Source organism: Macaca mulatta, chromosome 1 (assembly GCF_049350105.2).
Source record: "Macaca mulatta isolate MMU2019108-1 chromosome 1, T2T-MMU8v2.0, whole genome shotgun sequence".
Lineage (NCBI taxonomy): Eukaryota > Metazoa > Chordata > Mammalia > Primates > Cercopithecidae > Macaca > Macaca mulatta.
The window spans coordinates 194,972,253-194,995,320 of record NC_133406.1 but is presented as its reverse complement, the minus strand read 5'-3'; the positions used below and the strand labels follow the sequence as shown (position 1 = coordinate 194,995,320).

Here is a 23,068-nt window from a genome sequence, read left to right as displayed (position 1 = left end):
CCCTATAGACCCTGGAACAATGAACAGTCTCTTTGAGTGGCACTCATAGAAAGTCTTTCAGTAAGTTTTTTTCTTTTTTTTGAGATGGGGTTTTGCTCTGTCGCCCAGGCTGGAGTGCAGTGGCATAATCTCTTCTCACTGCAACCTCCGCCTCCCAGGTTCAAGCAGTTCTCCTGCCTCGGTCTCCTGAGTAGCTGAGATTACAGGCAGCCACCACCACGCCCAGCTAATTTTTGTATTTTTAGTAGAGATGGGGTTTCACCATATTGGCCAGGCTGGTCTTGAACTCCTGACCTTGTGATCTGCCTGCCTCGACCTCCCAAAGTGCTGAGATTACACGCCCAGCCTCAGTAGGTTTTTAAAAGTCATTTTGACATTCTTTATAGCCATGGGTCCTGGAAATAACTATAAACAAAAATGAAATGTTAAGTATGGACGCATTCCCGTAGGATGGGTCTGAATTCTGGAAGTATTTTATGTTAAATGCTGTCCATTTACTTGCTTTTCTTTTTCTCTTTGTTAGAAAACTATGTGCAAGCCGTGGAGGAGTTCCAGTCCTGCCTAAACCTGCAGGAACAGTACCTAGAAGCCCACGACCGTCTCCTTGCAGAGACCCACTACCAGCTGGGCTTGGCTTATGGGTACAACTCTCAGTATGATGAGGCAGTGGCACAGTTCAGCAAATCTATTGAAGTTATTGAGAAGAGAATGGGTGAGTGAAGACCAGCTGCTTCATGGTGATGTTGGATCCAGCAGTTAAGGGAAAATAACAGTTCTTTTTTGCGCCATTACTAATCATTTTATTCTTTTTAGCTGTACTAAATGAGCATGTGAAGGAGGCTGAAGGATTGTCTGCTGAATACAAGAAAGAAATTGAGGAACTAAAGGAACTGCTACCCGAGATTAGAGAGAAGATAGAAGATGCAAAGGAGTCTCAGCATAGTGGGAATGTAGCTGAACTGGCTCTGAAAGCTACTCTGGTTGGTTCTGTTAACATTTTGATAATAGCATGTTTGGTACCATTTATGTTAATGTTTCATTTGCCAGGAACTTTTCATCATGACTTGGTTTCCAGGGAGTTGGTGGGCTCATCTAATTATTCCTATCGAATAATGTATTGGTTAAAAGGAAATACCCTGGAGCCCCAGACTATCTGGGTTTTAATTCCATACTTAAAATGGCCATGGGCATTTCTCTCCCTCAGTTGACCCATTTGTAAGTTGGGGATAATACAGGTTGAGATTCTTACCTGAATGCTTGAGACCAGAAGTGTTTTGCATTTCAGATGCTTTTGGATTTTGGAATATTTGCATCATACTCAACAGTTGGATACCCTTAATCCAGAATCTGAAATGCTCCAGAGAGCATTTCCTTTGAGTGTCAGTCAGATTAAGGAATGGGCTGCCCAACCTGTAGTACATATGTGTAAAATACTTCTGACAGTACTGGAAAAATAGACATTTCTTAACTCATTTCCATTTCTAAGAACTCATTTGCATAAATTAGTGAGGCATTGAGAGGCATTGACCACAAATTGCCTGGTTCTGTTTTTGGCTGTGTTAGAATGTCCCAGAGCTTTTTACCCTGCAGGTAGGATATGGAAGATTATCAGGTACACTCTGTGACTATGCTCTGGGTGGCTGCTAGACAGGGATAGATGGGCCAGGGGTAGAAGATCTTGATACTATATGGAGGCCACTAGCATTTCAGGTCTTAGTTGTTTGGATGGTGATGGGTACCTGTTACAAGGCTGCGGGTGGCCTGGGTTCTATCCTGAAACCAATTTGGGTTTGCCATTTCTTGCAGGTGGAGAGCTCTACTTCAGGTTTCACTCCTAGTGGAGGAGGCTCTTCAGTCTCCATGGTGGGTATTCAGGTGGTTTTTTTGGTCACTTATATTAAGTCTCAGTGTTGGCTTGGTGTGGTGGCTCATGCCTGTAATCCCAGCACTTTGGGAGGCCGAGGCAGGATTGCTTGAGGTTTGGAATTCAACACTAGCCTGGGCAACATAGTGAGACCTTGTCTCAAAAAGACTAAAAAATCATATAAGCCGCCGGGCGCGGTGGCTCAAGCCTGTAATCCCAGCACTTTGGGAGGCCGAGACGGGCAGATCACGAGGTCAGGAGATCGAGACCATCCTGACTAACACGGTGAAACCCCGTCTCTACCAAAAATAACACAAAAAACTAGCTGGGCGAGGTGGCGGGTGCCTGTAGTCCCGGCTACTCGGGAGGCTGAGGCAGGAGAATGGTTGAACCCGGGAGGTGGAGCTTGCAGTGAGCTGAGATCCAGCCATTGCACTCCAGCCCGGGCGACAGAGCGAGACTCCGTCTCAAAAAAAAAAAAAAATCATATAAGCCTCAGCATTGATCTCATATAGCTTGTACAATTGCTAATAAAGGCTTATTTTGCCAGATTGCCGGTAGAAAGCCAACAGATGGTGCTTCCTCATCAAACTGTGTGACTGATATTTCCCACCTTGTCAGAAAGAAGGTAAGTCTACATGTGGTGTTTCTTTCCTACCTTTTCCTCAGATTCCATTTTTAATACCTTTCCTATAAACCTCTCCCTATATAGTTGGTGCATATAAGACACTCATTTTCCAAAGGGGGTAAGGATTTGTGAGTGGAGACAGTTTTTGTTGTTGTTGTTGTTTGTTTTGAGACGGAGTCTTGCTCTGTAGCCCAGTCTGGAGTGCAGTGGCATGATCTTGGCTCACTGCAAACTCTGCCTCCCAGGTTCAAGCAATTCTTCTGCCCCAGCCTCCAGAGTAGCTGGGATTACAGGTGCGTGCCACCATGCCTGGGTAATTTTATATTTTTAGTAGAGACGGAGTTTCACCATATTGGTCAGGCTGTTTTCAAACTTCTGACCTCGTGATCTGCCCGCCTCGGCCTCCCAAAATGCTCCCAGCTGTGGAGAGTTTTTATTTGCACACCTCTTTTTGCAAACACTCCTGGCCTTCTAAAGCCCATAGAATTACCATGAAAGCTGCAGAGGAGGATTGGATTAGCAGCTGCCAGGTTTTGACAGTAGTCATTCAGCAGCAGGCCTGTTGGTACTTAATTCCTGAGTCTGCCTTTTGCCTACAGTACTGGTGGCTCTTTTATTTTGGTGGATAGGGGAACTCATTTTTTTTGAGATGGAGTCTCGCTCTGTCACCCAGGCTGGAGTGCAGTGGCGTGGTCTCGGCTCACTGCAACCTCTGCCTCCTGGGTTCAAGCGATTGTCCTGTCTCAGCCTCCCAAATAGCTGGGATTACAGGTGCGTGCTACCACACCTGGCTAATTTTTGTATTTTTAGTAGAGACAGGGTTTCACCATACTGGCCAGGCTGGTCTTGAACTGCTGACCTCGTGATCTGCTCGCCTTGGCCTCCCAAAGTGCTGGGATTACAAGTGTGAGCCACTGCCCTCGGCCAGGGAACTCTGAATTCCTGTTGTGTTTCCTGACTCAAACACAGGAATTCAAACCCGTACAGTGATTACCATTCACATCTCACCCCAACCCTGTCTCCTTGTGCTTCCGGTAGAGGGGCCTGAAGTGGTATGGTGGGATTAATTTATTCTGAGAGTACAATTTGGCATCTGCCCATGGCTAGGGAGAGAGACCCTCAGAGCTATGAATCCTGGTGTTCAGGATCTTTGCACCACAAGGGTTAAGGAAATGTTTTGCAGTTGTGTTTTTAAAAACATTAAGCACATTTGTGAAGCCTTCACAATTATATCTTTAGAGGAAACCAGAGGAAGAGAGTCCCCGGAAAGATGATGCAAAGAAAGCCAAACCAGAGCCGGAGGTGAACGGAGGCAGTGGGGATGCTGTCCCCAGTGGAAATGAAGTTTCGGAAAACATGGAGGAGGAGGTGGGCAGTTAAGCAGGGCTTAGCTTCTTGCCTCATTCGTTGTTCTCAGGACCTGGGGAAATCAGTCCTCCCAAGTGCATGCTCCCCACCTTGAGCCTGTTAACAACTGTTGAGTGCATTCCTCACAGGAAACGGTACTTGTGCAGGAAAACAGTTTGGTTATGGGAGTGTAGGATGACTCACTGACAAAAGGAACCTGTATATCATAGGTCCCTCAATGAACATAGGAGAAGGCACTTGATTGGCAAAACCATTAGGTCACTTCCTTCCATGTAATATGATTATTGGCTCTGTCAACCCCATTATCACAGAGCATTCAAGAAATACTGCCCTCTTAATATAGGGAGCAAAGCAGTTTGGGTGACTTGTATATGCTTCCTCTCACTGAGGCCTCAGTTACGTAAGACAGAACGGCTTAAATTAGGCTCACTCATGCCCAGGCTCTGTTTGTCTTCCAGGCTGAGAATCGGGCTGAAAGCCGGGCGGCAGTGGAGGCGACAGTGGAGGCTGGAGCTACAGTTGAAAGCACTGCATGTTAAGAGGCGGCACAGCCCCCCTCCCAAGGGAAAGTGTTTTTGTATATAATGTATTTTTTCACTTTTGGAGGCTTCTTTTTGTATAACTTCAATAAAGATTGTAAGCAAAGGTTGAGGCTTTGATGGTTTTTTTTCTTAATTATTGGCTGAATCTGCCTTGGAACACTCCTGGTTTTACATAGTAGCCAAAGGTTTTGTTCTGGCCTTCTGTACTGATCTGTGTTCCTGATCCTAATTCTTATCTGTCTAACGTGGAGGTGATCAAGTGTGGCTGTAGGCCTTTGTTTTCCAATGGTGCTATATTCTGTTTTCAAATACTTCACTGAATCCAGCTGTCTTGCAAAACCTTTAGTGGTGCTGTCCCTGGATGGGGCTACAAAAACAAGACTTGGTGAAGATCTTGCTCTTCGGTGCTGAAAATGGATTATGGACTTCGGCTGTGAGCCAGGCCTAGGATGGTACTTGTCCTATATCAACCTAGTCTTCAACTGGGGCTATAATCCTGTCCTGGAAAAAGAACTCTGAAGAAAACCTGGGTCAGGGGAATGATTCCTAAGGAAAACGGTCTGCATCTGAGCTCTGGTTTGAAAGTAGCCAAGGGACTGATGATGGTGGACACTCCAGATGTGGTTGGAAGCATATGTGGGGAGGCTGGCTGGTTGAGTTTTGTTATTTTCTGTATAGAAAGGTTGAGATATATCAACACTTGGAATTGTTACCCATCAACTGAATTGACTTCTCAAATAAAGATGCTAAAAATCTCATTGTTTGGAATTATGTTTAAAGATCTTACAGTGGGATCTTAGGCTGTGTATTTTTGAGATGGAATCTCGCTCTTGTCGCCCAGGCTGGAGTGCAATGATGCGATCTCGGCTCACTGTAACCTCTGTCTCCTGGGTTCAAGAGATTCTCTTGCCTCAGGAGGCTCCCAAGTAGCCAGCACTACAGGCGTGTGGCACCACACCTGGCTAAGCTTTGTATTTTTGGTGGAGGCAAGGTTTCACCATGTTGGCCAGGCTGGACTCGAACTCCTGACCTAAAGTGATTTGCCCACTTCGGCCTCCCGAAGTGTTGGGATTACAGGCGTGAGCCACCTCACCTGACTGCCTGGAGCATTTCTGTGTGTGATAGAGGGTTTCAAAGGCAGGAACGAGCCCACCAGTCCAAGGATGCTGGTGGTGAGGGCACTAGTATTAATGTTATACCCGTTGGGCTTTCACTGGTATCTAGAGTTCAGGGCTCACTTGAGACTGAGCTGCCTCTGACCTGACCCTTAGTTTAAGTATCAGGATCTGAATTCCAAACAATGCCTGCCCTGCATCACCACTAAAATTTAGTAGTCGTGACATCCATAGGGCTGCTTTGTTGCACTGGAGGCAGAGGGAGCTATGGCTGACCCCTAAATTCAAGCCCGTTTTTCAGACTAAGTTTTTCTGGGCTGGTCACAATAACTCATGGTTGCAGGATCTCTGGCTTATCCTGGGTGTGGAGTTTCTTCCTGATGATGCCCTTGCAGTGTACCAGGTCCTGAGACTTTTTCCCCCCTTTCTTGGTCAGGACAGTCATGATGTAGTTTAATCCCAGGCACTTGACCTCCTCTGGTTGGCACTGGGGTCTAGGGCTAGGCAGGTATCTAAGCTAGGATCTCACATGTGACCTCTGGGTGGGGGAACAGCCTTGGGCTGGGGACCTATCCAGGAATTAAAGTACATAAGGCCTCAGGAGCTTCCTGTTTGTTGGTACCTTGACAACCTGAAAGGTTTCCTGGCAGAAATACTGAGGAAACAGATTTAAGTTTGGCAATAAAACTGGCTTTACTAAAAAAACCAGTGGAGGCCGGGCGCGGTGGCTCAAGCCTGTAATCCCAGCACTTTGGGAGGCCGAGACGGGCGGATCACGAGGTCAGGAGATCGAGACCATCCTGGCTAATATGGTGAAACCCCGTCTCTACTAAAAATACAAAAAACTAGCCGGGCAAGGTGGCGGGCGCCTGTAGTCCCAGCTACTCGGGAGGCTGAGGCAGGAGAATGGCGTAAACCCGGGAGGCGGAGCTTGCAGTGAGCTGAGATCTGGCCACTGCACTCCAGCCTGGGCGACAAAGCGAGACTCCGTCTCAAAAAAAAAAAAAAACCAGTGGAAACTAGTGGGAATTTAAAGTTCTTTTAGTTGGAATTAAAGAATGCCCCCTAGTCACCTTTCGGAGAACTTTGTAAGTGCCAGACAATATCATAAATACCTGAAAAACTCATTTAATCCTTAGCCTGTTTTATAAAAACAGAAGAGGTACAGAAAAGTTAAGGACTTATGGGAGGTGGTAAAACTGTGGTTGGAGCTCGTATTCTGTACTCAACTGCTAGTTGCTTCTAGACCCAATGTCAGAACATGGAGTAGTAAAAGCTGTAGGTCTGGAAATAGGCCCCAGTCCTGTGCATGTTCAGATGCTCATCCCCACATTCACTTGGGTTCAGAAACTCACTGGGGGCAAGTCAGAACTGTGGTGAGGGCCCAAACCCTCATCTCTATCCTTGACTCCACTGAGGGGCTCTTCTGTACGAGGTGGGGGATCAGCAAAGCCAGATGTGGGGGTGAGGAAGTTGGCTTCCGGTGAAGATGTGCTTGACACCTGTGGAACAGTGAGAAGGCAGGTTTTGAGCAAAAATGTAAAGGTTAAGCACACAGATTGTGGAGTTAGGCTTCCTTACAGTCTCAGCTTACTGTGAACCAAGTTAACCTGGTCCTGCTTTGATTTCCTTATCTGTTACATAGTAGGACTTCATAGAGATGTGAGGATCAAACAGAAAAGCATTGGTAATGACTGGCATACAGTGGTCAATAAAGGCTGGCCACACTGGTATGGGTAGCTGTGGTGTCCCTAGCTGCAGCTGGGCCCTCACCAGAGGTGGGTACTGGTACTCATGGGCACTTGCTGGATTGATCTCTGCCAGTGTCTGGACAGCTGCATCTCTTGCATTCACCAGCCGCAGAAAGAGCTCAGCCTGACCTGCCTGAGGAGAGATGAAATGGTATTGCACTTGTACCTTGCTGTATGCCCAATCCCCACCCACCACACTCACCTGAGGAATCCCATTCAGCTGCCTGAGGCTAAGGCTGGGGTCCAGAGGAAGGGCCCGAAGTGGGAGGCGCCAGCGGCCGCTTAGCACCCGCTGATCTTGGTCAAATAGCCCAAGTGAGACCCAAGCCTTTGGCTGTGGTGCCCTAGCCCATGCCAGGCCCTGCCAGACCTGCAGCTCACAGACCAAAGATACTGATGGTGAGGGTGGCAGTCTGTAGAATAACCAAAAAGCAGTGTCGGAAGCCAGAGCTGCAGTCCCTTCCTAGGACTTAGCCCTTTAGAGCCAGTGGCCTCTGTATACAGATGAGAAAACTTAGCAGAATGATGGATAAGCCTTAATTGTGGCAGAGTACCAGAGTCATGATCCCCACCTACTGACCTGGGCACAGGCTGCCTGCTGGCAAGGATAGCACAGTTGCCCATGGGCCCAGGAGCAGGAGGTGGGGGCAGGCAAATGGCTGGGGGCAATGCTGTGGTCCCTCCTGTATCCTGTCCGTCGCGTGCCAAGTCAGTCCTTAGTTGCACCCAAATCCAGGAAGCCTCAAGGCCCCGCAGGAAATCATAGAAAATGACCAGGCCAGCCCTGGGGAACACAAGTCTTAGCACAGAAACACCCAACTCCTTTCAACCTCTCTCCTCTCAGGCAGGTTCCTAACCCTATCTGGCCCTAGTGGGCTCCCTTAACCAGCAGTGCTGGCCAAGTCACAGAGGATGTGAAAAGTGGCATGGGCCTCACCCAGGATCGTAGGGTGCAGGGCCCAGCACGTCCGATGTGGGTTGGAGGAAGTGTGGGTCCAGGCCCAGGTTTCTGGTCATTGTTCCAGGAAGCTGTGGCTGTGGGGAAGATAGTTGACTCCTCCAGAAGGCCTTTTAGCTGCCCAAGTTCCCCCAACTGCTCAGAGCAGAGCTGCCCGCAACCTATTCCCCCCTCCACCCAGTGTCTTCACAGCCTTTCCCCCACCCAGGAACCGAACCTCCGTGAAGCCTGGAAGTGGTGGCAGTGGTGGTGCCACTGGCGGTGAGAGGAGTGGGGGATCTCTCCTCCCCTTCGGTTGTAGGCTGGCACCCCACAGGAGTCGCAGATCCCGGGGCCCTAGGAGCAGAAGAAGAGTTAGGGTGCCCCTAAGTTGGACAAAGCAGGTAATTAGCTGAGATACCCACAAATGGGTTGGCGGAGCCCTGAGGATACAGGGACACACACGTGCAGACTAGGGGAGTCATAAACACGGGACTTGTTCCCCATGCACTGGCTGCCTGAGCCAGGCCTGCTGGGGAGAGGTGGGATGGGATAGGGTTGGGGTGCTCACTGACCCAAGGCTGCCTGACTCCGCTGCATTTGCAAGGCCAAGATTTCTGCCTCCAGGCGCCGGTTTTCAGCCTCCACTACTGGAAGCTCCCCTGAGGTGGCACCTGCCCTTCCTGCAATGAACAAGTGTGACCTGTCACCTTTGACCTCTGGTGGCTGGCCGGGTCCAGCTGCAAGCAGCTCTCCAGCGCTAAGGCTCTTCAGATAAGGCTGGACTTGTCAGCTCACATCCTATCCACAGCCACAGACCCTCCCTCGAGTTCTTTTCTCCTCCCAAGACTGACCACCGCTGCCGAGAGGCCCTCCTGCTCACCTCTGCGGGTCTGCGACCGCTGCAGCTCCAGTGCAGACGCCTGCACCTGCAACTGCCATATCTGGCCCAGCACACCGGGGTCCCGACCTCCGTCTCGAATGTAGGCCTCCCGCAGGGCCCTAGGGAATGGGGAACAGGAAGGCCATCTTTCCAGAACTGCTCAGCGCTTCGTCCCATGCCCATCTCCAGACCCCGGCCCTCACCCGATTTCGGCAGCCAGAGTTCCCGGGTTGGCCTTTAGCACTGGAGAATAGAGTTTTGCCTTTCGCCCGGAGCTCAGCGGGTTCCTGGGGTGTCAGGCGACACGCAGGGGGACGGTAACGCATCAGGGGTCCGGAGCTCCAGCCAGCCCGCCGGCCCCTCCCACCCCGGAGCCGCATGTTCTGGGGTTCCGCTTCGTCGGGGTCTCACCCTGGCTCCGCCTGCAGCTCCTGAATGCGGGCTCCCAACACCTCTAGAACTCCCCGCGTCCTACCGGCCTCAGTTCGTAGTTCTCGAATCTCCTGCTCCAGGCCGAAGAGGCGGGATATCCCGCCCCGCGTACAGGCCACACCTTGGAGGCGCCGGCTCAGTTCTGAGGGAATGCGGGCCGAGTCAGAACCGGCCGAGTCACAACCGGCGTGAGCAAGGCAGAGGAGGTCCTTGGTCCCCGCCCCCCATCTCCTTCACCCTGGCCGCGTCGCTGCAGGGCCCAGCTCTGCGCTTCCGTCTCCGCCACGCGCCTCGCGCGAGTCCTGAGCAGCGCTCGCAGCCGCTCGCTGGGGCTTCCCACCGCCTCGGACATGGGACTCTGAGGGCGCGCCTCGGAACGTGTCCAGGACCCCGCGAGCACCCTGGGGACCTCTGTTATCCAGGGCCGCATTTCCTGTAGGGATAGCCGCAGCCACTGCACCTGGAGGTAACAGCGATCCGCGATCTCTGTGTGGGCAGAATCTGTCCCAAGTATGATCTACAGGTTTGGGGAAGACGCTCAACGTTTTGAGCCCTGGGGAAAGGTAGGCAGCTGTACCTCCTCTGTTAACCTCTTTAGAGCAGATTTACTGGCCTGCTGGTCTGGGAGGCCCTGGAGATCTTGTGGCACAACCTGGGGACAGGGTGTAGGAGGATGAGGAATTATAAAGGTCCTGCTCCTTTGAATCCCCACCCATGGCCATGGAGGCCCTTACCGCGGCCCCTTGGGGTTCAGTGGCAACTGAGGCCTGTGCTCCAAATGTCTTCTCTTGGGTCGGGTGGCCAATGCAGAAGCGCTGTGTGTGGGTGGCTAACAGAGCTGAGGAGCAGAAAACCATGTCACAGGTCCCACAGGGCAGGAGCGCTGGCTCCCCAGAATGGGAGTCCATGGGATGGGACCTGTTTCCTGAAACAAGTCAAGACCTGCAGAAGGGATCAAGGGCAGGGGAAAGGCAGAGGAGGATGAAAGAGACAGAAAGCCAGAGGCCGAGAGGAAAGGCCAGGTCTGTTAGGTCTGCCAGATCTTCAAGTTTGTTTGGTGAGAGCCTTAGCTCCCTGGAGAGCAACCACAAGGCTGGGCAGGTCAGGAGAATGGGTGGGGACACCTTGGCCATTTGGGAGGAGCCACTGGCTTGAAAAAATGTTACAAAGTCTGAACGTGGGCAAGTCTCTTAACTGTAGCTTGGTTTCCCTATTAACAGAGGAAAAAACAGTTGCCTCCTAGAGTAGCTGGGCCCTTATCACTCCATCATTGGTCATTTAATAGCCTCTAAAAGGCAGGCATCATCTTTTTCATTGCTGTACTCCTAAGTGGACGTAAGTAACAGTTTGTACCATTCTGCAATCCAGAGAACTACATGGTAAAGGAGGCACACTGACCTTTCCAGCATTCTGCCTGGAAACCACATCACACCAGAGATAGCAGTCTTTCCCTAACTCGCATTCCCTGATTCCTCGTTTTTCAGCTGTAGACGGAGATAATCAGCACAGCCCAAGAAGCTGTGGGTGAACACAATGAATCTACCAGATGAGGGAGTCAAGTCCACAAAGAAACCCCTTCTCTCCCAAGATTGGCCAGAAGCCAGAAAGGCCCTGAACTGTTGGTGAAATTCTTCACTCCACTCCCACTCCCAAAATATATGCAGGAGCTCTGAGGTGATCACATATTTCTTAAGAAACCCCCTTTATTTATTTATTTATTTTTGAGACGGAGTCTTGCTCTGTCACCCAGGCTGGAGTGCAGTGCAGTGCTCACTGCAAGCTCCGCCTCCTGGGTTGACGCCATTCTCCTGCTTCAGCCTCCCCAGTAGCTGAGACTACAGGCGTCCGCCACCAAGCCTGGCTCATTTTTTTCTATTTTTTAGTAGAGAGGGGGTTTCACCATGTTAGTCCAGGATGGTCTCCATCTCCTGACCTCGTGATCCACCGCACCCGGCCAAGAAACCCCTTTTCTTAACAAGACAGCGACTTAAGACATTTCCCAACACAGTACCTAAAGCCGAGGTATGGCCCACCAGCAGCAAGTGACAAAGTGTTCAAGGTTATGTCATCTCAGTTCAGCTTCATTCCAACTGACACCAAGAGCACATTTTTAGAAATATGTTCTCAGAAAACAAGTAAATGGCAAAACCCAAATCAAAACCTACTTTTCAACAGCTAAGTTTGTCTCGATTTTCAGTGGTTAGACTTTTGACTGTTTGACTTTATAATGGTGCAACAGCGATAGGCATTTGGTAGAAATACTACTACCAATCCCCCCATCCCCAATCAAGAGACAGGGTCTCACTCTGTCATCCAGGCTGGATTGCAGTGGTGCCATCATGGCTCACTGTAGCCCTGACCTCTCTTGGAATCAAGCAATCCTCCTGCCTTAGCCTCCAAGGAAGCTGGGACTACAAGCGTGTGCTACCAGGTGGACCTGGCTATTTTGTTTCTGTTTTTGAGATAGAGTCTTGCTCTGTTGCCCAGGCTGGAGTGCAATGGTGCGGTACAGGCTCACTGCAACCTCTGCCTCCTGGGTTTAAGCAATTCTCCTGCCCCAGTCTCCTAAGTAGTTGGGATTACAGGCGCCTGCCGCCACGCCTGGCTAATTTTTTTGTATTTTTAGTAGAGATGGGGTTTTGCCATATTGGCCAGGCTGGTCTTGAACTTCTGACCTCAGGCGATCCACCCACTTCAGCCTCCCAAAGTGATGGGATTACAGGCGTGAGCCACCATGCCCTGCCGGACCTGGCTATTTTAATGTTTTTGTTTTTTGTAGACAGGTCACTGTGTTGCCCAGGCTGGTCTTGCACTCCTGGCCTTTTCTTAGATCACTGTCTATTCTCTCTCCCCTATGGGGCTGGGCACTCCTTGCATCCTCAGAGCCTTGCACAATGCCGGGGACATACAACAGGGGCTTAGAAAGTATTTGTTGAATGGGCCGGCGCAGTGGCTCACGCCTGTAATCCCAGCACTGTGGGAGGCCAAGGCGGGCGGATCACGAGGTCAGGAGATCGAGACCATCCTTGCTAACAAGGTGAAACCCCGTCTCTACTAAAAACACAAAAAATTAGCTGGGCGTGGTGGCGGGCATCTGTAGTCCCAGCTACTTGGGAGGCTGAGGCAGGGGAATGGCGGGAACCCGGGAGGCGGAGCTTGCAGTGAGTCGAGATGGCGCCACTGCACTCCAGCCTGGGCGACACAGAGAGATTCCATCTCAAAAATAAAAATAAAAAAGAAAGTATTTGTTGAATGAAAAAACCTGCTTCCTTCACTAGCCATCCGGCTAGCACCGTCCAACTCTCCCCCAACCCCTGCTCCAAGTTCTTATTTAGTAGGAAAACAGAATAGACTTCCCTTAAAATATGTATACTGGTAAATACATGGGCACTAAAAAACAGTTTCAGGGAAAAAAAAAAAAAAAAAAACTTGGTTTCTGACTTTATTAGTGGTAATTTATTGCACAGGTTTTTCTGCATCAAAAAAGTATCTGCTAAAAAGAGAACAGTTGTGTCTGAATTCACATTTCCCCCCAACTTCTAAAAATATTTCCCCTAAAAAAGAATCCACTCATTTAATTTTAAAGAAAATATACTTCTTACACAAGACAATCCAAACTGATGCAAAATATTTATTCCAAGTTAGTTATTTTATGCAGTAGTTTCCCCCTCGAGACTTGTGATAACCACATCTTTTAAATCTGTAAATAATGTTATCAAAATAATCTTAATCTTTGAAATCTCACAAAAATTTATATTTTACAATCCACCCTGAATATCAAGGCTGCAAGATAACACAACATTTCCTATATCCAAATATTTTACAGCTGTACCCAAAAAGGAAAAAGAAAAAAAACAAAACAAAACAAAAAAAACAACCAAAAAAACCACGTATGCTTGGTTAAGGGCTAAAGTTACCCGAGCAGCCAAAAATAAAATAAAATATCCAAATTATTAGCATTAATTTAATACAATTATAACTTCAATAGTCACTTTGTCATTGACAATGATTGCTTGAGCACAGGGGTGAGTGCCCTAAGGGCTGGTAGTAGAAGCTGTTGTTGCAGACCGGTGTCTCCTCTTCCCTGCACTGCCAGCTCCTACCTGTGCATCACCCCATATATACTGGGTGTGTGTGTGTGTGTGTGTGTTTAAAAAATCTGTCCCACCACACAAACTTCTCTCTATTAAGCAGATAACAGGGAAGAACAACAACAAAAGCGAAACAAGCCAATCGCTCTCTCTTTGGGATACGATTATTTCTCTTGTGAATGAAGTATTCAACAACATAAGAAAAGGAAAAGAACGATTTCTTTTGTATACTCCCTAAACACACAGAGTTTACTGGGTCAAGATTTAACTGTGAGCATTTATATGCCTACTTCCAGGCATCGTCATCTGATGTTTCACTGCTACTGGTTTCGGTATCTGAGTCCTCAAACTCTGCTCTGCAAGTGCTTCTCCAAGGGGAGAACAGGCTGGAACTGCGGCTCTGCAAGAAACCATTCTTTCCAAAGCCATTTCTTCTCAGCTATGGTTAGCATGGGAGAGAAAGAAAAAAGAAAAAATTGTCCATGACTGCACTGACTCATGAGCCCTGGGAAAGGCCAGGCCTCAATTCAATTCTAGGTGGAATGTGGGATAGGGGGTGCTTCTAAGAGACCCTCTGAGATCTCTTATAGCAGTGTTTTTCAAATTTTAATGTACGAGTCATCTATGCATCTTTCAAAAATGCAGATTCAGATTCAGTATGTCTGGGATGGAGCTTGAAAGTCCTTTTTCTTTTTTTTTTTTTTTTTTGGAGACGGAGTCTCGCTCTGTCGCCCGGGCTGGAGTGCAATGGCACGATCTTGGCTCACTGCATCCTCTGCCTCCCGGGTTCAAGTGATTCTTTTGCCTCAGCCTCCCAAGTAGCTGGGATTACAGGCGTGCGCCACCAAGCCTGGTTAATTTTTGTATTTTTAGTAGAGATGAGGTTTCACCATATTGGCCAGGCTGGTCTCGAGCTCCTGACCTTGTGATCCGCCTGCCTCAGCCTCCCAATGTGCTGAGATTACAGGCGAGAGCCACTGCGCCCAGCCATAAGTCCTTATTTCTAACAGAGTTCAGAGTGGCAAGGTCTCTTACCAGCTTGTGCCATGCCCATTTTAAGAACTTGGCCAATTGTACTTTGTGCTGTAAATATATGCCACCAGAAGTTCAAGGATTTTTATAGAAACCCCATTTGTCTTGTTCACCCTAGGATCTAGCAGTGTTTTATTCAGAGAAAGAATCCAAGCAACTGCTGGATAAACTGACACAAGCTATTTAGCTTCTTAGCTCTGGCCAGAGGACCAGGAAACTACAGTGCAGAACAGGAAGCAGAGGAAGGTGAACCTGCTTCCTTAAAGACCAAGAGCTCAGACCATAACTCTGGAACACAGCCTTGTGGTTCTGATAAGGAGTTAGAGCTGTGAGGATGAAAGAGTATACTATTTTCTGGAATCTGCTAATAACTGACACTTGGTTTTTGTATCCAATACTGGGGATCCTTATTTCCCAGGCAGATTTAGGAGCCCCGCTACATTTCTACTAAGGTAATTTTCCCACCCCTCCCAGATCTTTCTCTCACATTAAACTAGGGCTCCCTCAGGGCAAGGACTGTCTGGACTCCTTATTCTCCTGGTTACTAACTGGTCTCTAGGAAGAAGGTTTACAACATACCTGCTCTGTCTTCATGTGGAACTCTTTGAGCTCATCCTCTGTGAGGGGAAGGCAATTCTCATCGTTTTCAGGATATTCTTGCCATCCCATTGCTTTCAATAACCTGGTGGATGCAGAAGGACAGGTAAAGAGAATATGACATCATCAAGCCTAAGTGAACAGCCCATCTCTTTTCACAGAAAACTTTTCTACCCAGGGACAACGGATGTTAAAGGAATTCTGTTTTCCTCCCTGTGGGACAAGCTTTAATTGTGGCTACTTGGGTGCCTGTAAATAAATGGAGGCTCTTCACAGTTGAGAGAGGAAGAGCTACAGAAGAGACAGTAGAAGCAAAACCAAGGCAGTGTAAAGAAGAAAGAGAGCACTTGCAAAATCTGGCTTTTTTTGGTGGCGGGAAGGAGCCTCACTCTGTCACCCAGGCTAGAGTGCAGGGTGCAATCTCAGCTCATTGCAACCTCCACCTCCCGGGTTCGAGCCATTCTCCTGTCCCAGCCTCCCTAGTAGCTGGGATTACAGGCACACACTACAATGCCCAGCTAATTTTTGTATTTTTAGTAGAGACAGGGTTTCGCCATGTTGGCCAGGCTGGTCTCGAACTCTTAACCTCAAGTGATCTACCCACCTTGGCCTCCCAAAGTGCTGGGATTACAGGCATGAGCCACTGTGCCCGGCCTGAAGTTAAAAATATTAAAGTATTGGAGAGTAGATTGTGGAAGAGATGGCTGGGTTTGTGACAGAATGTTTGATGGGCAACAGGCTAACCTGGGGCATACAAAGAGAACAAGTTATGATTGGGCCACTTCTCTCTGTATGTGGGACTCTATCTGAGATATCTTCTCCAGTATGTTCAAGGTCCTTAAGGGTCAGACACTGCATGCCCTGTGATGTTCTCCTCACTTACCTGTGCTCTGCTTCTAGAGAGTGTGAGAGAACCTCCCCTTCTTCCACTACAGGGAGGGCAAGACCATTCTGATGACAGCTGTCCTCCTCATTTTCCTTTGGTTCAGGTGTGCTGTTGTCCTCCAACTGCAATGAGGAAAAGGAAGGAAGGACACACTTGGTTTAAGGTTCCTTTGTGGTAATATAAGCAACCTACAAAATCAAGGATTCACAACCCAGGAAAGTGTTTTCCAAAAGACAGCCTCAGCCCATAGATTTTTTCCCCATTTACAAATGAGGACCTGCTGTATCAACAAGTCAATTTATAAACTGATTCTAAAGTTTTAATGAAAAGGCAAAAGATCCAGAACAGCCAACACAATACTGAAGAATAAAACCAGAGTACTGATATTACCTGACATCAAGACTTACCACAAAAGCTAGAGTAATTAAAACACTATGGTAAAAGTGCTCGTAAGAGGTGTAGGGGGGAAAGTGTGGTACTGGCAGAAGATGACAGAAATAGTCCAATGGGACAGAACAGAGAGCCCACAGACAGACAACTGATCTTTGACAAAGGAAATACAACGGAGAAAAGATAGTCTTTTCAACATTTGGTGAGTGGAACAATTGGACACCCACATTTAAAAAAAAAAAAAAATCTAAACAAAGACCTTACAGCCTTCACAAAAATAAACTCAAAATGGGTCACAGACATAAATGTAAAACACAAAACTATAAAACTCCTATAAGGACAACATAAGTGAAAACTCAGATGACCTTGGGTATCACATTTATTTATTTATTTATTTATTTATTTATGTATTTACTTACTTACTTACCTACCTATTTTTTGGAGATCAAGTCTCACTCTGGTGCTTACTTACTTACTTACTTATTTTTTGGAGATCAAGTCTCACTCTGTTGCCCAGCCTGGAGTGCAGTGGCATGATCTCGGATCACTGCAACCTCCGCCTCTCATGTTCAAGTGATTCTCATGCCTCAGCCTCCCATGTAGCTGTGACTACAGGTGCATGCCACCATGCCCGGCTCATTTTTGTGTTTTTAGTTGGAAAGGGGTTTCGGCAGGTTGGCCAGGCTGGTCTCGAACTCCTGACCTCAGGTGATCCGCCCACCTCAGCCAACCAACGTGTTGGGATTATAGGTTTGAGCCACCATGCCTGGCCTACAATTAATTAGGTTGGATTTCATTAAAATAAAAAAATCTCTGCTTTGCAAAAGACGCTGTCAAGACAATTAAAAGACAGTGTAGTTGCTCACACCTGTAATCCTAGCACTTTCGGAGGCCAAAGGTGGGAGGACTGCTTGAGTCCAGGAGTTTAACACCAGCCTGAGCAACATAGCAAGAAGCTATCTCTGTAACAAATAAAATATTAGCCAGGCATGGTGGCACAAGCCTGTAGTCCCAGCTACTTGGGAGATTGAGGCTGGGGGATCGCTCGAGGAGGCGAGGTCGAGGCTGAAGTGAGCTGTGATCATTAATGCCACTGCATTCAGCCTGGGCGACAGAGTGAGACACTGTCTCAAAAACAAATATGGCCAGCTGGGCATGGCAACTCATGCCTGTAATCCCAGCATTTTGGGAGGCGGAGGTAGGTGGATCACCTGAGCTCTGGAATCCGAGACCAGCCTTACCAACATGGTGAAACCTCGTCTCTACTACAACCAAAAACATTCCAGAAAATAGTACTCTTTCATCCTCACAGCTCTAACTCCTTATCAGAACCACAAGGCTGTGTTTCAGAGTTATGGTCTGAGCTCTTGGTCTTTAAGGGAGCAGGTTCGCCTTCCTCTGCTTCCTGTTCTGCACTGTAGTTTCCTGGTCCTCTGGCCAGAGCTAAGAAGTTAAATAACTTGTGTCATGTGGTGGCGCATGCCTATAATCTCAGCTACTTGGGAGGCTGAAGTAGAACTGCTTGAACCTGGAAGGCGGTGGCTGCAGTAAGCCAAGATTGCTCCACTGCACTCCAGCCTGGGCAAGAGTGAAACTCCATCTCAAAAAATAAAATAATACAAATAAATAAATAAATACATATGGCCACGTGTGGTGGCTTATGCCTTTAATCCTAGCATTTTGGGAGGCTGAGACAGGCAGAACACTTGAGGCCAGGAGTTCAAGACCAGCCTGGCCAAAATGATGAAACACCATCTCTACTAAGAATACAAAAATTAGCTGGGCATGGTGGCGGATGCCTGTAATCCCAGCTACTTGGGAGGCTGAGGCAGCAGAATCGCTTGAACCCGGGAGGTGGAGGTTGCAATGAGTCCAGATCGCGCCACTGCACTCCAGTCTGGGTGATAAGAGCGAGACTCTGTCTCTAAATAAATAAATAAGAAAGAATGAAGAGTCAAATCATAGACTTAGAGAAACTGTAGTCAAAGACACATCTAATAAAGGACTATGAACTAAGATATAAAAAGAACTCTAAGAACTCTTAAAACTTAGCAATAAGAAAACAGACAACCTCATTTAAAAATGGGTGAGAGACCTGAACAAACACATCACCAAAGAAGATACAGATGGATGCTCCACATTGTATGTCATCATGGAAGTGCAAATTAGAACTACACACCTATCAGGAGGGCCAAAATCCAGAACACTGATAGTATCGAATACTGGTGAGGATGTGTAGCAACAGGAATTCTCATTTACTGTTGGTGGGAATGCAAAATGGCACAACCACTTTGGAAGACAGTTTGGTGGTTTCTTAACAAACTAAACAAGCTCTTACCAAATGATCCAGCAATTGCGCTCCTTGGTATTTACCCAAAGGAGTTGAACTTATGCCAACACAAAAACCTGCACATGGATATTTACTGCAGTTTTATTCATAGTTGCCAACACTTGGAAGCAACCAAGATGTACTTCAATAGGTGAGTGATTACTAAAATAAACCCGAATTTAAAATTTTTGCTGAAAAAAGGATTAAACTCACTTTACTATGTGGTCTAGAAGGCAGTTACACCTACAGACATTATCTCTGTACATTTAAAAATCTTGCCACATCTTTATCCTTTAAGAAGAACTCACATAGGTATCAAAGGACAATTCCTAGGCTACCCCAGAAAAAGCCGATGCTCTTACATCTTCCAGCTTGTCACAGTCTCTGTTCTCTGAGAAGTCTCCATTCCGGTCATCCTTCAGAGTTTTCAGGAACTCACTCTTCCTGTCGGTGGTTCGGCGGGTCAACTTGGTCAGACGAGAGGAGCTGATCTCAATTGGAGGGGTGGTGCTGGAGGGACTCTGGGCAAATACCACAAATAGGTTTCTCCCGACAGCAAAGAGCAAGAACTGGGGTTCTCTTCTACTTAGCACTAACTTCAAGAATCTGGTAGCCTATTTATCACTCTGTCTTAAACCAAACAATTCTTTCATTTAAGCAGACTTCAGTTTTGCAGGATTTATACAGTTAAGAGTAGCTGGCTTACATGGCACCTCTTTGATCTTTCTACAGACACCAGCAGAATGCCAGTCTAACATAGGATGCCCCTGGTCCACCACAGGGCACCCCATTTAGCCACTGCCACTGCCCACTTTTGGATGCTAACAGAAAACATCAATAAAGAAAGTATTCTCAGCTAAATATAGCTACAAAACAAAGTGTCACAGCTATACATATTACACTTGTTATCTAAGTGAACAGGAAACGGCAATTTCAGAAAAAGACTCCTGCTTTATCTTCACTCACCTCTTTGGGAGAACTCAGAGCTGCACCACTAGCCAGTACCACTGGTTTGGTAACAGAGATTGGACTGGTAAAAGCGGACTCCCGGCTAGAGGAAAGGGATCCTGACTTGTGCTCCATCCTGTTAGCTTTCCATGCATTAGGCTACACAGGATGAAAGAACAAATCAGTCAGAACAAGCACACAAACAGAATCTCAGCTTATAAAATCATAAAGCAAAGAGTGAAATGTTACATGAGAACAAGTTTCCAGGGCTTAACTGTCTTAACATGTTTGGGAAGTGTGCAACCTCTTTTGCAGGTGAGGCACTTCAAGGAAAATGGTAGATGGGATACAGAAGAACCATGGAATATTAATAGTGGCTTCCCAAAAAGAGGGCTCTAGTTCAATGAGTTTGGGAGGTGCTAGGGTGAAAAAAGTTCAACAAGCTTTTTACTGGCAATTTCTCAAAGCACTTAACTGCACATAAGAATGTGAGAAGCAGTTGGCCAGGCACAGTGGCTCATGCCTGTAATCCTAGCACTTTGGGAGGTGGAGGAGGGTGGACCACAGGGTCAAGAGATCAAGACCATCCTACCTCACACGGTGAAACCCTGTCTCTACTAAAAATACAAAAAATTAGCTGGGTGTGGTGGCGGGTGCCTGTAGTCCCAGCTACTTGGGAGGCTGAAGCAGGAGAATGGTGTGAACCCAGGAGGCGGAGCTTGCAGTGAGCCAAGATCGTGCCACTTTACTCCAGCCTGGGCAACGGAGCAAGACTCGGTTAAAAAAAAAAAAAAAATTTGAGAGGCAGTTACGTAGCCTTTTCCAAATGTATTGAATCCCAAAACTTTTTTTAGTAGTGTTTGTTAACTTTGGATGTAATCCTGATAGCCCACAAAGTGTCACAAAACTGCAGCTTTCCAGGAACTCTGATGGCAATAGGCTAGTTCCAGGCCAGGGTGGCTATTGTAAATGGTTGAACAATCCTGATTTATTTGGTCTGGAGGCCCATCTACTCAACTCTGCAGGGTCTGGGCCCATTCTGTCACTCTGGCCATAACCCCAACTATGATGGACAGCTGGAATACTGAGTTACCACACTGTCTGAGGAGACCAAGGAAGATGTGGCAAGCCAAAGGAGTGGTACTGAAGCAAATGAAAACCTTCCAACTTACTTCCAGAATGAAACACTTAGAACTGAGGACCTCCAGGACAAAGAGGGGGCCTGAGTGAAATGGATTCCTTTCCTGGTTGCTTTCTTGATTGATGGGTATTAAAAGAAGACACAATAATAGCTTTAGGAATGGAATTAACTTTACTATCTACCACGTACCAGGTGATGGTCACACAGTTTTATTTAATTCTTAAACCAATCAGGAATAATAATTGTTATGCTGACTTTTAATAGAGAATGACACTGACGATAAGAAAGGTACACAATTTGTTCAAGGTTATTCAGCTAGTAAATGAAACTGCCTTTCCACTATCCCAAAATGCCTCCAAAAAGAACAAGCAAGCAGATAAGAGAAACAATGATCCAACCAGAATGAAGATTAATTTTTTTCTTGCATTGATAAAAATCTAAAGATAGTTGCTTGTGTCAGGTTAACTCTCAAAGATGATTTGTGGCTTCCCCTGAGTTGTAGAGTCACCAGATGTCCTGTCTTTAAAACAATGTCAATTCAGAGCACAGAAACACTTGGGTTTCTGCCATAGTAGTACAAAAGATTTACTCTGTTACATAAAACAGAGTATCTACATCTCTGCTAATTTTATTTCAACTTAATTTTCAGTAACTTAAACGCTATGGGATAGCTAGACTACCCCCTGGAAAAATCATTATGTCCCACACCGGTTTTTATTAGATGATTACATATGTAAAAGTCCATTAAAGTGAATTGTATACCCAGTTTTCTTGTTGTTGTTTTTAAAATGTTCTCTCCTTTTCCTCTAATTTCCGAACCAACCCTAGCTTGCTCCACTTCAAATGCTTATCTTCTTCTACTGGACTAAAAATCCTAAAATCATTGGGCTCAAACTTTCTCCTACCTCCTCTGCCATTTGCTCCTCAAGTTCAAAGGAACTTCCTCCTCCCTTTCTAGCATTATTTGTTCTCTTTCCTTTTGGGTTTATCAAATTATGCTAACCCACCTTACTGAAATTAGGAAAAAAAGGCCAGACTTCTTATTTTCAATCTTATATACCACCTTCTTATTGCCAAACTTCTAAGTCAGTACATGGTATCTTTCACTCGCTCATTCATTGCTTACTGCTTAGTTCCCTGCAATACTCACCTTCTATCCCCAATTTTAGCAAAACTCTTTCATAAATAACCAAAACTTTGATCCTTATATTACAAAGGCCAGCTCTAAAAAACCTGTCTTCTTTGGGAAATGTGATACTGCTCATTACGAATATTTTCTGAACCTGTCCCTTTTTCCCTACTTGATTTCCTGATGCTTCACTCTCTAGGTTCTCTCTTTACCTCTTGAGTTCCCTTCTTTTCAATGGATGTAAGAATACTAGCATTCTAGCTTCAGTACTCTTCTTCTGTAATCTGTTAAACTAGGTGAACTTCATTAGAAAAAGCATTACTTATAACTGTTTCAGGTAAAAACGTTAAAATTGTGTAGATAATAAGTAAAATTGCATCTCTACCTACTTTAACGTCTCTCCTGTTCTTTTTATACAGGCTTCCAGGAAGTCTTACTTCCACATACCAGCCACTTACCATCCACTTCCACATACCAGCCACACTGAACCACTATGGTTCCTTTACTCCAAACACACCATATTCTGCATCCAGTTTCTGGGTAACAGGTTCCCTCTGCCGAGAATGCCCTACCTACTTGCTTTCTAACGAACTACTGTACTACTGTTTTTAAACGTCCACTTACTAATTAGGATGTTTCAAAAATTATATTCCAAGTACTTGCTCCAATTTACTGTCGAGAAAAGTTTAGCAAAATCTAATAACTTGCTTAAGATCACAATCCTAAAAAGTGTCACAAAGATTTCAACTTAGTTAAGTTTGAGTCAAAAGACTAAATTCTCAACTTCCTCTTCTATTCTTCATCCTTCGAGAGAGGAGGCACTCTGGAACAGTAGAAAGAGCCCTGGTTTTGAAGTCAGATCTGTGTTAAAAGTCTGACTCTATCACTTATTAGCTATGTAACCCTACAGTATGTCATTTCTATATCCCAGGATTAAAGGAGTAAATGCTTTAACATGTGTAAAAAGCCTAACCAAGCAACATAGTAAAATGTCAACAAATGGCA

The 23,068-nt window shown here is 46.5% G+C and overlaps 3 protein-coding genes across 23 annotated transcripts in view; 1 reads left to right on the top strand and 2 right to left on the bottom strand.

Moving 5' to 3' along the window:
• NASP (nuclear autoantigenic sperm protein) overlaps positions 1-4,505 on the top strand; it is a 40,118-nt gene extending 35,613 nt beyond the window's left edge. For 8 of the 9 annotated variants that reach the window (XM_077958912.1, XM_077958883.1, XM_015138574.3 and 5 more), the window contains 6 exons: positions 524-712; positions 814-980; positions 1,807-1,863; positions 2,415-2,492; positions 3,732-3,860; positions 4,319-4,505. In XM_077958912.1, coding sequence (XP_077815038.1) covers positions 524-712; positions 814-980; positions 1,807-1,863; positions 2,415-2,492; positions 3,732-3,860; positions 4,319-4,399 — 701 coding nt within the window. In that variant the 3' untranslated portion in view covers positions 4,400-4,505. The remainder of the gene's footprint in view (positions 1-523; positions 713-813; positions 981-1,806; positions 1,864-2,414; positions 2,493-3,731; positions 3,861-4,318) is intronic. The other variant, XM_028834252.2, reaches the window with a different exon arrangement.
• Positions 4,506-6,629: 2,124 nt separating this feature from the next.
• CCDC17 (coiled-coil domain containing 17) lies at positions 6,630-11,038 on the bottom strand. 8 transcript variants are annotated; one of them, XM_002801532.4, is made up of 13 exons: positions 10,255-10,573; positions 10,098-10,172; positions 9,758-9,980; positions 9,500-9,662; positions 9,292-9,375; positions 9,089-9,207; positions 8,781-8,888; positions 8,444-8,562; positions 8,206-8,303; positions 7,849-8,052; positions 7,471-7,681; positions 7,291-7,401; positions 6,630-7,019 (listed from the first exon to the last, which is right to left on the bottom strand). In XM_002801532.4, exons 1-13 carry the CDS (start codon positions 10,426-10,428, stop codon positions 6,861-6,863), a joined length of 1,848 nt encoding a protein of 615 aa, XP_002801578.3. In that variant the 5' UTR covers positions 10,429-10,573; the 3' UTR covers positions 6,630-6,860. The 8 variants fall into 8 exon arrangements, with proteins under 8 accessions (XP_002801578.3, XP_077815094.1, XP_077815100.1 ...); XM_077958968.1 differs by having other exon boundaries at positions 9,758-9,953; XM_077958974.1 differs by adding an exon at positions 10,919-11,038 and having other exon boundaries at positions 6,630-7,681; positions 10,255-10,358.
• A 1,938-nt stretch (positions 11,039-12,976) lies between these two features.
• GPBP1L1 (GC-rich promoter binding protein 1 like 1) overlaps positions 12,977-23,068 on the bottom strand; it is a 62,454-nt gene continuing 52,362 nt past the window's right edge. For 5 of the 6 annotated variants that reach the window (XM_077977292.1, XM_077977118.1, XM_015138385.3 and 2 more), the window contains 5 exons: positions 19,812-19,952; positions 19,208-19,366; positions 16,124-16,248; positions 15,223-15,325; positions 13,132-14,050 (listed from right to left, as the gene is read on the bottom strand). In XM_077977292.1, coding sequence (XP_077833418.1) covers positions 13,898-14,050; positions 15,223-15,325; positions 16,124-16,248; positions 19,208-19,366; positions 19,812-19,952 — 681 coding nt within the window. In that variant the 3' untranslated portion in view covers positions 13,132-13,897. 6 annotated transcript variants of the gene reach the window in all.

Excerpts from the sequence above, each read along its gene's own strand:
- CCDC17 (XM_077958958.1), bottom strand. The coding sequence starts at position 10,428 with ATGGACTCCCATTCTGGGGAGCCAGCGCTCCTGCCCTGTGGGACCTGT. Across the intron at positions 9,208-9,291 it reads ACTCTGGCTGCCGAAATCGG|GGCCCTGCGGGAGGCCTACA; the intron begins GTGAGGGCCGGG and ends CCCATTCCCTAG. Across the intron at positions 8,889-9,088 it reads GCGGTCGCAGACCCGCAGAG|GAAGGGCAGGTGCCACCTCA; the intron begins GTGAGCAGGAGG and ends TGTTCATTGCAG.